The following is a 15,391-nucleotide window of genomic DNA, read 5'->3' on the forward strand; positions in this document are numbered from 1 at the left end:
GAAGAGGGAGACTCTGTTTAATGAAAGCAGCGCAGGAGACGAGAGCTAGCTGCTGAACAAAGCACTGAGAGCTTAGAAGCAGTTTGTTCAGGGAGCGATGTGGATGAGATGTCTCTGTCGTGTCTTTTTGTTACGAAACGCTGCAAGAATTCTACTATTTGACTCAAAAAATACACAGTTTCATAAGCATTATACTCTGACTGCTGAAGTTTGTGGCACTTTACAATGAAATGTCAAAAAGATTATTATTGCTGCATTATTGCTCTCTTTTTTGTTGTTGTCTTTTTTGTCATTTTCACATTTCCTCTCTCTGGTTTCAGGAGCTTCACAGCCAGCTGTGTACCCAGAAGGCTTTGGTCCAGCGCATCATGGAGAGCCTGAAGATGAAGTACTCAGACATGTACTCTCTGGTCCCGGTCGAGATCGAAGGGCAGCTGAAGGAGGTCAAAGAGTCAATGCAACAAGTAGAAGTGAAGGTACACAAGACTTTGATCATAAGAAATATAAAAAAAATCTGTATTACATAGAAATGTCTGCAGTCTGGGACGATAACAAATCAAAGACTGACTTGTTTCCTACTGGCCACATTCAAATGTTTGTACTTGATTCATCCATCAGGTTGGAAAGGTGGTGGAGAGGAGCGGTCCGGTCCACAGGCTCGGGGCAAAGCTGTCTGAGATCCAGGCTGGCCTGAGGTCAGTTCAGAAAAGACTTGAACAGAGAAGCCCCGGTGTGGCTCACGCAAAGATCACTCAGAAGGTGAGTAGTGACGTGGAGGTGACCAGGCTGGATTATGACCTTATTACCTTCTTCTTCTTCTGATTTTTTGTTTTTTAAAGTTATATTTCATGTGTTTCTGTTATGATGTCCACCTGCAGTACAATGTCATGACCGAATCAATCAGTAATATAATAATCACATATTATTGTGTGTGTGTGTGCTCAGCGTGTGTGGGACGAGCTGGACGTGTGGCACTCGTGTCTGGCGGCGCTGGAGGTGGCCATGCAGGACTTGGAGAAGCCGGAGGAGGCGCTGAGCCTCACCGAGAGACTGGTGGAGGTGCAGCAGCTCCACTCACAGCTGGCCAAACAGGCGGAGCAGAGGACCACCCTCATCAGCAAGGTGAGAAGGACTTCAGGTCCCTCAGTCCTCCTTTCAGATCTGAAGCTGTTTAATGTCACCTGTCTGAATCGCTGTGTATGATTTCTGAGATTACTGATTTTAAACTAAATCTTGTTTGTGTGTCTGCTCAGATTCATACGTGGCTTCAGGAGCATCAGGAGATGATCAAAAGCGCTAAAAGCTGGAGGAACGAGGCTGAGTCGTGGCTCGCTGCCCCCTGTACCTACACCACAGCCAAATGTCTGAGCAGTCACGTTCAGGCTCTGCAGGTCGGACACTGACCTGTGCTCTGTCCTTCTCTTAATGCCGCACTTACTTTAATACTCTTCTTGATGGATCTTCACTGACAAAGATTGTCGTCTGTCTTGTGTTGCAGACGGTGCTGGACGACTCGGCACAGATCCGATCCACCCTGCAGGGCTTCAGCTCAGTCCTGAAGGAAATGTCGCAGGTTTGTGACATCACAGCTCTCCAGGAACAGCTGATCGAAGCCGATCGCCAAGTGGCCGACGTTCAAGACAACTTCACTGCTCCTCTGTCTCAGCTGGAGCACGCTGCTGCTGTGAGTCGTCAAACTCCTCCACAGATTTTGTTGTCTTTCTGTTAACTTATCTCTCTTTACCGAGAAATCTGTTGCTGCTATCTACTTGTGTTTTGTGAGTATTGATGGATCTTTTGCTGTCTAGGAGGTGGAAGCCATCGAGACCGAAGTCAGGCAGATGGAGAATGACGTGGCTGAGATCAAGACCTTTTTATCGTCTCCAGAGACTTTCCCCAGCCCCAGAGAAGAAAGCCTCAAGGTAAGACATGGGCGAAGGAAGTGGTGATGTTCAGGATAAGAAAAGACTAAAAACTTCAAATGCTAAATGGTGGACGTTTGTTTTAAGACAAAAAGAAATGTGTTTCTGAACTGTTTCACTTCATCGGCCAAAAATATTATCAATCTGTTTTTCTGAATGTCCTTCTTATGTCTGCAGGCTGTTGAGCAGAAGATCCAGTCCATGAGGAGAACTGTAGCGGAGATCCAGAAGTGTAAACCAGGCCTTTGTCTCCCAGACAAAGCTGAAGAGACTCTGACTGTCTTTACTGTCGTGGACCAGCTCCAGACTCTGCTGCTGGAACTGGAGAAGGTCAGTCAAAGCATCAGTCAATCAGTCAGTCAGTCAGATATATCTACTAGAAGTTCACTGAACCTCTAAACTTTACCGAACCTTTTATTTTACTCCTCTTGTAGAAGGTCCCTGCTCTGTTCATCCAGCAGCCTCCGACTCCGGTCCAAGCCAAAGCTCCAACAGCCCACCAGACGACCTCTCAGCCTCAGCTCCTGAAATCCACTTCAGTGGAGGCTGAGGTGAGTTAGGTCCAAGCTTTGCCTTCAAATTAATTTAACTTTATTACAAAGAGTTAAGAGTTGTTAGTCTTATTATCTGCAGTCCCAAGGTTATCAAAAATAATGTATTTGATAAAAAAATGGTACTTTGTGCTGCGTCTCAGAAGGCCGACGCGGAGCAGGGCCAGATCAGAATCGCCCGTGTTGAAGCGGACGTACTGAGGAGATCCGGAGCCAAGCTGCTGACTGTGGAGCAGTCCACACCTGAGCAGAGGAAGTCCTGGACACCTGACAGCGCTGAGGTAAGGAGGCCGGAGAGCCGTCACGCTGGTTCTGAACACTAAAAGAAGCACCCACACTAATGAACACTGTATCTTTACATGTGCACAGTCCTCAGTGATGTGCCACCACAGCGCGTTTGTTCTCACTGTTATTATAAACTACATGACATTAACAGCACTGGATGATAAAACTTTGTGTTTTGAATATCAGATATTTACCACCTGTAGCCTTGAAATGTGACTCTTGGGGTGTGAGAAGAGGAAGTGGAGAGGACGGTACTAACATTCCTGCTTTTCCCGTTCTGTGTTATGTGTTTTTAACAAAGTGATTTAACATATTCCAAATGTTGTGTGTTTCCCTGCATGCTTTAAACTCCTACATGTTTCTATTGGAAGTTGTTATGAATTCATTTCATACTGTTAAAAGTGCAGTGGGACATCAAGCTGAAGTTTGTGGTTTGCTGTGAAGTCATCGTGGTGCTTTCATTCTCCAATGTCTGAAAGTACCAGAAATGTTCAGAGGTAAATTCTTAGAGAACTATATGCAACATGCAATAGTGTCCCGAAACAAACTGTAAAACTCTCATGCATGTGATACACATGTTTTTTCAATGAAGAATCGACTTCATATCCTCAAGAAGACTTGATTTCACTGGGCACGTCTCTGTTACCTGGCATGTGTGATGCAGTTTTGTTCTGTCCTCCACCCGGCTTCATTTCCCACTGGGGATCAGAAGTAGAGGGTTATGCCTGCCCGATATTGTTGACGTGCTCAGATTTAGTTTATTTTGTCTTTTTTCCTTGAAATTTGTGCGTCTACGACGAGTGAGTGGGCTACGTAGTTAAATGTTTTCTTTTTTCGTATGTTTTAAAAGAGTTTATTGATGGTTAATTCTGACTGTGTTGTGCTGTAGATCCTGAGTCTGCACAGGGTGTTTTATTTTGAAAATCAACCAGATGCTCTATGCATTGTCGCGGCTTCCGTCTAGAGCTTGGTGCACGGTCCAAACCCTGACAAACAGCCCCATACCATTATCCAACCAGACTTTAAAGTAAAGGAAGCAAGCTCAAAACCGTCCATCAGACTGCCAGATAGCGAGGCGTTATTCATCACGCTTCAACATCTCTAGAGTCCAGTTGTGGCGTGCTTCCAGCTGATGCTGCTCAGCCATGAAAAACCCATTTCATGCAGCTCCCGAGGCATAGTTCATGTGCTGATGTTGCTTCCAGAGACAGTTTAGAAGTCTGCAGAGAGTGATAGTGAGATGATAGGTTGTTATTGGCCCCGCTCTGTGAGTTTGCACGGTCGGCCACTTCATGGTTGAGTTGTTGTTGCTCCCGGGCACTTCAACTTCACAATATCACTTACAGTCGGCTCGGGCATCTAATTGAGCAGAAATTTAACAAAAATGACTTTTGGCAAAGGTGACATCCTCTGACAGTGCCACATTTGAAGTTACTAAACCCTTAAAGACACATTCTGAATCCTAAATGTTTGTCTGTGGAGATTTCATGGCTATCTGCTGGATCATATTTACCTTTTAGCAATAAGCTGTACTCGAAAAGTAAAGACCAGCAGTCATCAGCAGAAACGGCTTACAGCTCAGTGTCCCAGATGCACTTTTGATCAACCCCCTCCCCCCCCGTGTGACTCTGCACATGAGCGTGTTTCCGTGTCAGCAGCGGGAGCATCAAGGCGTGCTCCAGGCTGAAGAAGCCGGAGAGAAAAAAGGGAATGAGGAGCACAGAATGGAAGAAGGTGGAGGAGGTGTTTTTTGGTGGCTCTGGGATGCTTTCCTGGGCTCTTCTCCAGAGGTAACAATGATCGAGAGCTGCTGTGGAAGAATCTTTCATCCATTTTCTTTCTCTTTCCCCTCTTCTTCCCCTTAGAGATCCTTGTGACCCAAGTTCAGCTACTCACAATGTAGTGGGAGGTATTCACCACACCGCCTGGTAGCAAAATATTCTTTTAGATTAAAATACACCTAAAACGTCTGTATATGTCTTTAATTGGACCTTTCTGACTTGGGTCACTCTGCTCTCTACATCCCTGCTGGCAATGAATTCCTCACCTCTACTTAACGTCTCCCTACTCAGGATATCAGCTGCTTGTTGCTTCCAACCATTCCCCGATCCTTAATACATCTCTTCAGTCAATATCCATGTGTTCCACTTCAACCTCCTTGCACATCTGTTTCTGGATTGTGTTATTCCTCTAGAGGGCAGTGTTGAACAGTGTTTGTAACGTGTGTTTGACAGCAACCATAGACGACTCAATTCTGTTAAGTCATGAAAGGTTAACAACAGTGTTCTCTCTTAAAACCATTTAACATTTTGCTTTGGTTGTGTGTATATAGACTGTTTTAATATTTGGCATTGTTGGTGTTAGGAACCCATGGTGGCTGTCCCATTAGAGACCGAGGCTGCCACTGGACAACGCACTGAACAGACTGGAGAAGATAAACTGGTAAGTCAACTCTCAGCACTGTCAGACATCATTACTGGCTCCAGTCGAATCAAAAAGACTAAAACCAACAATGAATCGATCCTACTAACAAGTATTCAAAGCCTGATATATATTATTCTATGCAGCGGCATTTAAAAACATCCACAACACAACTTTGCACTCGTCACCATGAACAAACACATATTATAGTTTATTTATACACACAGAAATGTTGTTCTATTGGAGTAAATACTTAAACTAGTGTTTAGCTGTTGGGGAAACTATTTAGACTTTTTGAAAAACGCAAGATATACACAGATCAGCCACAACGTTGAAAAGACAAATAGGTTAAATGAATAACGTTGATCATTTCGTTACAATGCAATGTTCTGCTGGGAAACGTTGGGGCCTGGCATTTACTGGATGCCACTTGACATGCACCACCCATCCAAACACTGTTGGAGATCAAGTATGGGCCCTCGTGGCCTGACGGTTGAGGCCCTCCCTGCAGGACAGTGCATCCTAACGCACTACAAGAACTGCTCAGGTTCTGAGCTTGAAGAACGTGAGAAATCCCCTTAATCCCAATTGCTCAAGCATCCATGGGACATGCCGGACCAAGTCTGATCCATGGAGGCCAGACTGTGGATTGGGTTCGGCTCTGACCTGCTGTTGAGGCATGGACACAGGACCTCCTGTGGTGTCTTGCAACAGGGCACTGGCGGCAGATCCTTTGAGTCCTTTGAGTGTGTTGCGTGGTGGGCCACCATGGATTGGACTTCTGATGGCAGGTACCACAGGTGCTTGATCGGGTTTGAGTTCTTTGGAATTCTGAGGCCATTGGGGAGTGCTGCGGCATTCGGGTGTGTACTTGGTCTGCAACATTGTTTGGCTGGGTGGTGCGTGTCAAGTACACGTTGTACTGAGATGCTCAATGTTATTCATTTAACCTGTTGGTTTCTTTTAATGTTGCAGCTGTGTATCTGATATCTTTGACCAGGTTTTAAGATTTACGTCTTCAGTAGGAACAGGAATGGGCTTGGGTCCACAGGCAGGGATGGAAATCAGAAAATACACATTGTTGGTTTTATTCTTAACATGACAAGCCTTAACTTTTAATTAATCTCTATTATAGACATTTGTTTATTTCTTATGTTGTTGGTGCCAGCTTTCATATTCATGGAAAATCCTTTAATAAGACTTGAAAACTGTCAGGGAGAGCCATTGAAATTGTTTTACGATACAGCAGATAACACAAACATGTGAATAACAGTATTATGTATAATTCCATAACAGAGTGTATCAGTTAACTGTGTGATTGCTTATCTGTCCTGGTAACCCCGTACACTAAATGATCAGTGTATTTAACGGACTGACCTGACTGATCTTCTAACCCTGCTCATGTTTCTTCAGGATGTTGAGGGCCCCACTGACACCACAGAAGCAAGTTCATCTGAAGCTTTATCAAAACCGCTGGGCACTGTCAGAACTCAGTCCCTGCCTCACAGCATGGTAAACACAGCCTCCACCGTAAAAGTCTCCAAATCCGACCCTGGAGCCCAGCAGAAATGTGTAGTCTCCTAGATCTAGAACTTCTCACTTCTTCTTGATCCAAGCATTGCATTTCCAGCTTTGTCTAGAGCCATGTTCTGAAGGAAGCATGCTTGTTTCTCCTACCAAACCTTCAAAGTCCCAACTTCTTCTAGAAAACCAAAACCCTTGATTTTTGTCTTGAAGGTGAATGTTTTAACCACATAGCCTTAGAGCTCCAGAAACAAATCTAGAACGCCAATTTCTACAAACTTCTTCTAGATCCAACCATAGAACACAAATGTCACCTAGAAACAAGGGTTGTGGCCATTTTTTCTTGACTCAACCAAGAACTCCCTGTCTTCTAGACTCAAGCCTAGATGTCAAGACTGTCTGTCTATCTAAAATCTTCTAGATCTCCCAAGTTCTTGTAGATCAAAGTCTATAGCTTCATCTTCTAGATCTACAGAGCTAGAGCTCCCCATGTCTTGTAGAGCCAACTGTAGAGCCTCGCTACAATCAAACCTCAGAAGATATCTTCTTGAACTCAATCTAGAACACCAAATTTTTGTAGATTCAAATGTAAAACTTCCAAGTTTTCTCAAGCCTTTATTTACTAACCAGAACCTCAGAACTCATACAGTTCTGCTGAAGCAAAACCCACAACACCAATTTCTTCTACTCCCAATTCTAGATCTAGAATCTAGGTTCTAGTTCTAACCATAGAACGGCATGTCTTCTAGAAACAAGGCTTCCTCTAGAGCTTTTTTTCTTGATTCAACCTTGGACCATTCTAGAGCTCCCTATGCCAAACCTCAGAACTCGTCACGCCTCCCTGCTTTAGATCTCCAACCTTCTTGTAGATCCTCTCTAGAATCTGGACTTAATTTCAAGTTCCTTGTAGAATCTTGTAGAACAAGACCTGAAACTTGCTTCACACTTTCCCTAAACCCATTTTGTCTCGAACCAAACTCTTACCTCCTTGTAGAACCAAAACCTAAGACACTAATTTTCCTAGAACCGAGTCTAGATCATCTAAAATAATCTTGCACCAAGCCTAGACCTTAAGGTTCTTCTAGAAATGTCTCAACCTTCAGTGCATTTACATGGCAGAGAATTCCAGATATTGGCTTCCAACAGTATATTTTGTTTACATTAGATATTTGAATCCTTTATCAGTGTTTTTTCTGTATTATGACGAAACAAAATAGAGGATAAGACTGAGTGATGTGTGCCAAAGATGTAGTTTTTCCAAGTATATTTGTGTGTTTACATGAAGGACTACTGAGCTCGCCCATCCTCAGAGTAATTCTGCCGAGTCATTGACACAAGTGGTCACCACTGAGATGTGGTTAAAGACGACGCAGCACATTATTTGCAACTATGTGAGAAGTGGTTGTCAGGGTGATGGTTAATATTTTACCAAAAACTGAAAGCAGACTGATAGTATTCAGCATGTGGGGTGGACGTTTTTTTAACAGTCTGTAATAAGCTTCTGCATGGACCTTAATTGTGATGGTTAATATGTTTTTATAAAAAAAAAAGCAGAAACAAAGTGTACTAATAGACATATTTTGTGAATGATGTTTTATAATGTATCATATAGGGACTGGTGGTTTAAAATAGTTCATGATTGTCTGCCTTTCATTTATTAGCTGAGCTCATTTGCCAGCAAATGCAGATCTTTTGAAATAAACTCTTGTTTGCTTGCTTATACGCATCTGCTATTTGTATTTCCACAAGTTGAACATGATAATTGATTGGTTTTGTACAGAGTTGATTGATTAACTGAGTAATTAAGTACTTTAATTAATTGCTCAGTCACTGCCTGGCAGCAGGAGAGAGTATGGAGAAAGATTACCTTTTCCCTTTTCTACAATGACTGTTGGCCATGAAAATGCACTGGTTTGACATGATTACTGATTAACACGCTACTGTTGGCAGGTGAAAACCACATAACTCCAAATTTAGGATTAAGGATTGTACTCAAAAAGTCCAAAAAGATTTTTTAAGGCTCATTTTTAATTTCAGCAACTCATCAATCTCAATTTAAAAACAGTAAAAACACCCAAGAAGCTGCCATATTTGGAGGTTTAAGGTTTTCACCTGTAAGCAGTGGTACTGAGATGTCTTAAATTACATGGCATGTGCTGTACTTGTACCTTGTTCCACTTGTTTCTTTCCATTCTGTCATACATATCCAAACAAGAGCACAAATACGAATAAACCCACATCAGTGATCCACTCCTCCGTCTCTCTTTCTCTGTGTCAGGAGCTCACACACAGATACACAAGAGACACGCAATCACTTAAAAAGGACAATCTTAGGACTTTATAGCCGTAAGATCAGAAAACGGTGAGATGGACAGCGGTCAAGTCAGCGGAGACGTCTCAAAACCAAGTTCTGCCAACATCTGGAGAAGTTCTGGTAAAATATAGAAGTGCTCTAGAAAACAGCAGCAACCACAGCCACATATGCAGCCTCTTAACCATACTGCAACATCAGCAGAAAAAAAGCCAAAAAACAACTGGTTCCAGCATGAAACACAAACAGAAGCACCGTCCTCCTCCTAACTCTCTAACTGTGCAGGGGTGGATGCAGAGTTGGGGTCTGGTTGCATATAAATAACTCACTGATGGACTGAATTGACACAACTTGGGGTTCAGCAGCACCAAGACTCCCAGAGTCAGCCAATATGACCGCTAGCTGCACAGCTAACTGAGCTAACTAGCCACTTTAGTTGGCAGCAGTTAGCGGTTCTCTGGTGGTATGCCCTATTCCTATTTGTCTGAAGTATTAATTTGACAGATGGCTAATTCTTACTAATGCACCTTAAATTAATTTTATGCACATTTTGCATTTATATTTGTGAATTTATATTCATTCAGAGCCCAGCAAGCGTCAGGAGGAGCACATTTTTAATGTTTTTCACAAACTTGCAGATTTTTAAACCTGAAATCTAATTTCTATTCATTCAGTTGCCTAAATTTAGTCATTTATACTCTTAAATGAATCATTTGTGTGCTTGAATAACAAAATTGTGCAGTTAATATATCTAACTTCGACAGATGAATGCATAAACTCCAAGTCCTGACTGTTTAACAACACGTTGTGCTCTCTGTATCGATGTTTTGCTGCCCTACTTAACAAAGATGGGAGCGGCCGGATTATTCTCTGAGCATGACTTAATGTTTCACAGGCACAAGTTATTCATTTGAAGGAGCAATTAAAGCAGCTGAACAGTACAAGTGACTAAAAATAAACTTCCTCATAAAGGTTGTCTCAAAACTATTTGCAGAAATACTTTCTCTGAACACACAGAGGGCTCTTTATATTCACATTGGCTTAAAGTGACATCAAAGTCTTAGGAATGGTCGAGTCGAGTGATTAATGTGCACATTCAGAGCAGGTTTAGTTGACTCTTGGTGTTCCCCTCCTGTTAAAGCTGCACCAAGTCCTCGGTAGGTTGCTGGCTGCTCAGTCATTTGATGCATTGTGAGTTTGAACTTGCAAAATGCTCATAATTGAGTCTCCAAAGGGAAAGAAGAGAAGTAAAAGAAGAGGTTGTGGTCGAACAAACGATCAGCGTTGTTGTGTGTTTACTGCTCACTCAGCTCGGCCGGTCCTCTGTCAGCTCCACCCCTGCAGCCTGAGGCCTCTTTTCTTTCTTCTCTTTCTCTCTGTCACTCTCTCTCGCGCTCTTCCTGTGATAAAGAGTCGCTGTCACTGGAGCCCTGCCACCGCTCCAGGAAGTGGTTTTCTGCCACAGGTGGGTGGAGCAGAGAGGGAAAGAAAAGAGCAGAGAGTCAAAGAGCGAGGGAGATAACCAGGCAGGGAAAGAGAGTGGAGGTGTGAGAGGCAAATCTGTTTAAATATTAGCGCTACAACCGGTTCAGGTAGAGTTACAGCTACAGTGACAGTTCAGCTCCCTCCTCCCTCCCTCTGTCCTCTGCATCTGTGACCCTGGAGCACAGAGGTTCAGCCGGGTGTGTTGTGTTTGTGTCCCAGGCCCCGGAGGAGCCTCGCTCAGCTGGGTCTCGCCCCAGTGAAGGTGTCCTCCATGTGTGCCTGGAGAGAGTCGGCCAGCTGGAGCTGTGGCTGCAGAAGGCCCAGAGGAGCCTGGTAGCTGCCGGTTCAGAGACCATGCAGAACAGCATGGAGCAGCAGCTGCTCACCTGCCAGGTAAGCTCCGCCCACCAGGGGACGAGGTCACGCCCCCGGGATCTTCGGCTCATATCTACAGTGAGTTAAAACCAGGCCAGATGAGGTCAAAGAGTGAATGTCTTCAGATATCTAGGTCGCATTTAGCTCGCGTTTAAACGGCATTTAAATGACTTCTTTTGTTCCAGTTAAAGATATAATATGTAACATTTCTGCATCAAAATGTCTTTAAAGTGATGACAACTTTATATATTACATATATTGTTGAGTCGCGTACCTACATTATCCTAGACCCTCCAGTGAAGAGCATAGATAGATTTATTAAAAAAGTTTCAGTCATAAAGACCTTGAAGATGTTGATGATGTTACGTGTCAAGAGCTCTCAAGACGTAAGATTAAAATCTATCTGATGTCACTCAGGTAGAAATGTTCACAGACATGGTAATATTTAGTCATGTTACGTTTAGTCCTGTTCGCTGACTTCCTTCCTCACACTCTGACTTTCCTCCCAACTTAAAGCAACACATGACGAAATAAAACACGCTGTTACCTTGAGTAAAATTAGGATTTTTCTGGGTTTGAACATTTTTGGAAACGTTAAAGATAATTCGATGTGCAAAATGAGTCAACAACAACATGCACACTACTTGCTTTATCTTTTCTTTTGTGGTGCTGGGAATCAAATCCCCCAAAAATAGTCCAATTCCAGTGAAAAAGAGTCATTCCTGCACACACCGTTGCACTGATACGTTTATTTAAAAAGGCTGAAGAAGAACGCTACTGCCTAAAGTATTATTGTATGCTGGAGCATGAAGATTGTCCCCAGTGTCCACATATTTCTGGCCATTTATTGTATCTCCTATCCCCAAGTTGCAAATAGAAAGTGATAGTGTGAGTGTTAGATAGCGGCAACTATTATCTAGGAAGGGTCAATAAAAGAAAAACAAAGCAAAGGTCAGCCGACACAATCAGCTTTAATTACAGAAACACGTATTCAGAGTCGAGTTTGTAACCAAGATGTTAAACTAGTTTTTCTTATCAGCGCTCAGTCTGAGATCATAATCTTCTTCTGTTGTGTCTGTGAGAAACAAGCAGCTGAGAGCAGAAACAGTCAGAGGTCACCGCTCGAGTCATCTGAGCTTACAGACGTGTCAAGTTGCACAATGTCACTCAGAGAATCTGACGCTTTTCCGAATTCTTGCAACTTATTTAAGATCCTAAAACATGTTCTGGTATCTCAGAGGCTCAGATTTCTGTCTCAGATGATGTTCACACATCTGACTCTGTTCAGTCAAAGTTCATCAGCGATCAGTCAGATAAAGTTGAACAGTTGCACAGTGACACACGCAGTCTGTCTGGTAGTTTCATCCAAGAACAAGAATAGTTACCAGAACTGATGAATAATGATATTTAACACAATATATTTACTCAACAGTCTCAAAAATAGTGTTTTGCTTTTTGTCCTGCCTGCCAAATACTTTAAGAAATGACTAAAGTAAATATATCTTCATTTGAATGAAGTTGATTTTCTATTCGTGTGTCAGCGAAACATAAACACTAAACTATATCGTAGGTGTAGATACGATCAGCGTTCCTGGACACACTCTGTCCTCACTGAATGCTGCTCTTGTGACTTCCTTGTTCTCAGGTGAGTCTCAGAGAGCAGAGTTCATTAACGTCACCTGTTCTGATTTTATGACCTCTTCACTGTTCGTTCAAACCAGGACGGCTGGAGAAGGTGAAAGAAGGATCACCTCTCTACACATGAACTCACAGTGCTCTTCTCTTAATATCAAACATTTTTAATACTTTCTGAATTCACTGTCTCCTTTTTTTATTTATTACATATTTTGCTTACATATGCTTTAGTGAAATATCAGCGTTTGTCTGTCAGGACGTCAGCAGGACAAAGTTTAACAAACGCAGCATGTCAGTCGTTGTATTTGTATTTGCATTGAGGGCGCAGCGTGGCCGCAGAGGTGGTGACCAAACAACACAGATCAGGACGTCAGGAATCAAATGTTGTTGGTTTATAGTCGGCCGGGCTCCCTGACAACCACACAAACACATGAAAACAGGCTGCTGTTCTCACACTAGTATAAAACATGTGATGGTTCAGGATGTGTGTCTAATAGTTTTCAGCCCTCACAGCTTCATTACTCGATCCTCATTCAAAGCTCTGGCAGGTATTTTCCTCCCGGGATTCACTCCCCGCTGACCCTGACAGTGTAACCGGAGCCTCCATTAAAGTTTCAGGAGTTAAACCATCCCATAGTCACACGTCGTGTTTGAATGAAGCTTTGTGAGCAAACAAACACAAACTGATGAGATCACATCTCTCATGCAAATCTACTGGAGAGCCTCGATCACAGAGACGCCTGATGCACGACTGAAACATTAAATATGAAGCTGTGTGCTGCTTCAACTGACCTCGGACCCATTCACACACAAACTGCTAAACTAAGCATGAGCTGAACATGTAGCTGCTGCCCTGTAGTCCATGTCTGTGTGTGTTCATATACAGGCCATGTTCCTGGAGATCGAGCAGAAGGTCGCCGGTCTGTCGGCCCTCGGCCCTGCCGCCGCCGACCAGCAGCAAGATGAACTGGGAGCTGTGGGATCCCAGCAGGAAGAGGCCGAGCTGCTCTCATCCAAACTGGAGCTCCTGAAGGACAACCTGGTCTGCTTCCAACAGCTGCTGCAGGACCGCCAGGAGGAGAGAGGCGTCACACACAGAGACCAGGAACAGGTACGACAGTCTGTATCTGCAGAGTCAACGACACAGGAAACAATAAGTGTTAAAGTTGTAACTTAAAATAAAATGTTTTTTATGTTTGCATCTTTGCATTGGCTTTCTGCTTTCTTATGTCCATCTCATCTCTTTCACTGTTTCCTTTCTCATTTTCCTTGTATTTATTCTACAGTGTAAGAAGGTGTTTGTGTTGTGTTGCCGGCTGCAGAGCAGACGCTGCACATGGCGCCAAGTCACTCCCTGATAATTATTAACACGTTTGCAAATAAAAACCATTACAGGCTCACGAGCGCCTCGTTAGAGGTTTCCCACTCTGCATGGGGGCAGGTCTGTTTAGTTTGACACATGTGAGTGTGATGCAGAGCTGTTTTCAAGTCTTTCAGGTACAAGTCATGAGTCTGAATGAGAAAAATACAAATAGAAATGAAAGTCTGTGAAGTCTGAGGGCTGAGAACACGGCCTGTCTGCTGCTGTGTTTACTGTATTCATTGTTCAAGTTTAACCGGGTCAGAAGTCCTCATGTTGTAAGTTAAGTCCAAGTGAAAAGTCCAGAGCTTTACCTGACGACTTCATGTCTCAACCCATGACCAAAGTAACAAACAGTGAAGTTATGATGACACCAATAAACCTTTTTGTGTCTCTTCTTTGTCTCATCCTCAGAAGTCTTCACCTCAGCCAGAGCGCCACCAGGAGTCCAAGTTGAAGCGCAGCAGCAGCGTTCAGGAGATCTTCTCCTCACCGAGAAACAAACTCCTCCGACAGAGCAGCCTGCAGCAGCAGAAGGTACCGGACTCTACTGACTGCTTCACCGACGGGTTATCAATCCAAGTCGAGCTTTATTAGACCTTCACTGAAGGCCAGAACTCTGAAATGTACACATAAATGGCCAAAATCATCATCTATGGAAAAGCAAACCAGTGCTTTGGAGTATGTTGTTACTATTTATAGGGGTTGTGCAGATGTGACTGTGTGTTTCTTTGTCTGTCTGTTGTGCAGGAGCTGGAGCAGCAGCTGACTGAACAGAGAGGACTGACTCAGGCCATCGCCAGACAGGGCAGCCGAGCTCGACTCCACAGCCAGGACTCAGAGGACCACAGCCAGCCGTCGCCAAGGTAACGCACTGCATCCCTACTCTGTTATAATATTACATACTGTGTATTTTAATATTACTGCGTGTGAGATGTATTTTGTAACTCTGTTATTCAATTTCATTTTTCCTGAACAATAATCAAAAAATTATTTTAAGTAGATGTAAATACATTGGGAAATACAGACAGAAACAAATTAAAATACAAAAATACATTTATGTCACATATTATAAAATCATTTATAAAAGTCCTTCATAGTTTTGTGCTTTTATTGACTCCTAAAAATTCAAATTCTTATTATATAAACACAACGTAAGAATAATGCTGTGATGGAAATGCCATTTACTGACGTGTGTGAGCCCCAGTGGTTTAGATTATTTTCCAATTTGCAGAGAGAAATACACATAAAACTTAAAAGTATACCTCCAAGAAAGAAAGAAAGAAAGAAGAAGAAGTTAATTTTCAGCCTCTTATCTCCCTGCAGGTGTCCTCCTGCTGAGCCTGATGTGGAGGACGACTCTGCTCAGAAGAAGTGGGATTGCCTCCACAGTCGGCTGCTGAGTGTGGAGGAGAGCTGGCTGCTTCCTCCCTCTGAGGTAAGACCTTCATCACGACAGCTGAAGAGCTTGATTATCACTTTTCAAATACAAGAGAGAGAAAGGGAAAAATGGCTGCTCTCG

At 43.2% G+C, this 15,391-nt stretch overlaps 1 protein-coding gene across 5 annotated transcripts in view; it reads left to right on the plus strand.

Moving 5' to 3' along the window:
• The window catches only part of syne2b (spectrin repeat containing, nuclear envelope 2b), a 115,962-nt gene that overhangs the window by 57,956 nt on the left and 42,615 nt on the right, over positions 1 to 15,391 (plus strand). For 2 of the 5 annotated variants that reach the window (XM_084380669.1, XM_084380672.1), the window contains exons 66-82: positions 321 to 476; positions 619 to 759; positions 946 to 1,122; positions 1,254 to 1,391; positions 1,499 to 1,684; positions 1,809 to 1,922; positions 2,100 to 2,252; positions 2,357 to 2,473; positions 2,617 to 2,754; positions 4,414 to 4,548; positions 5,123 to 5,200; positions 6,593 to 6,691; positions 10,719 to 10,892; positions 13,396 to 13,620; positions 14,284 to 14,406; positions 14,620 to 14,735; positions 15,196 to 15,307. In XM_084380669.1, coding sequence (XP_084236795.1) covers positions 321 to 476; positions 619 to 759; positions 946 to 1,122; positions 1,254 to 1,391; positions 1,499 to 1,684; positions 1,809 to 1,922; positions 2,100 to 2,252; positions 2,357 to 2,473; positions 2,617 to 2,754; positions 4,414 to 4,548; positions 5,123 to 5,200; positions 6,593 to 6,691; positions 10,719 to 10,892; positions 13,396 to 13,620; positions 14,284 to 14,406; positions 14,620 to 14,735; positions 15,196 to 15,307 — 2,382 coding nt within the window. The remainder of the gene's footprint in view (positions 1 to 320; positions 477 to 618; positions 760 to 945; positions 1,123 to 1,253; positions 1,392 to 1,498; positions 1,685 to 1,808; positions 1,923 to 2,099; positions 2,253 to 2,356; positions 2,474 to 2,616; positions 2,755 to 4,413; positions 4,549 to 5,122; positions 5,201 to 6,592; positions 6,692 to 10,718; positions 10,893 to 13,395; positions 13,621 to 14,283; positions 14,407 to 14,619; positions 14,736 to 15,195; positions 15,308 to 15,391) is intronic. The other 3 variants (XM_084380670.1, XM_084380671.1, XM_084380673.1) reach the window with 3 other exon arrangements.

Source organism: Pagrus pagrus (assembly GCF_965226575.1).
Source record: "Pagrus pagrus genome assembly, chromosome: 18".
In the NCBI taxonomy this organism is placed as follows: Eukaryota; Metazoa; Chordata; class Actinopteri; order Spariformes; family Sparidae; genus Pagrus; species Pagrus pagrus.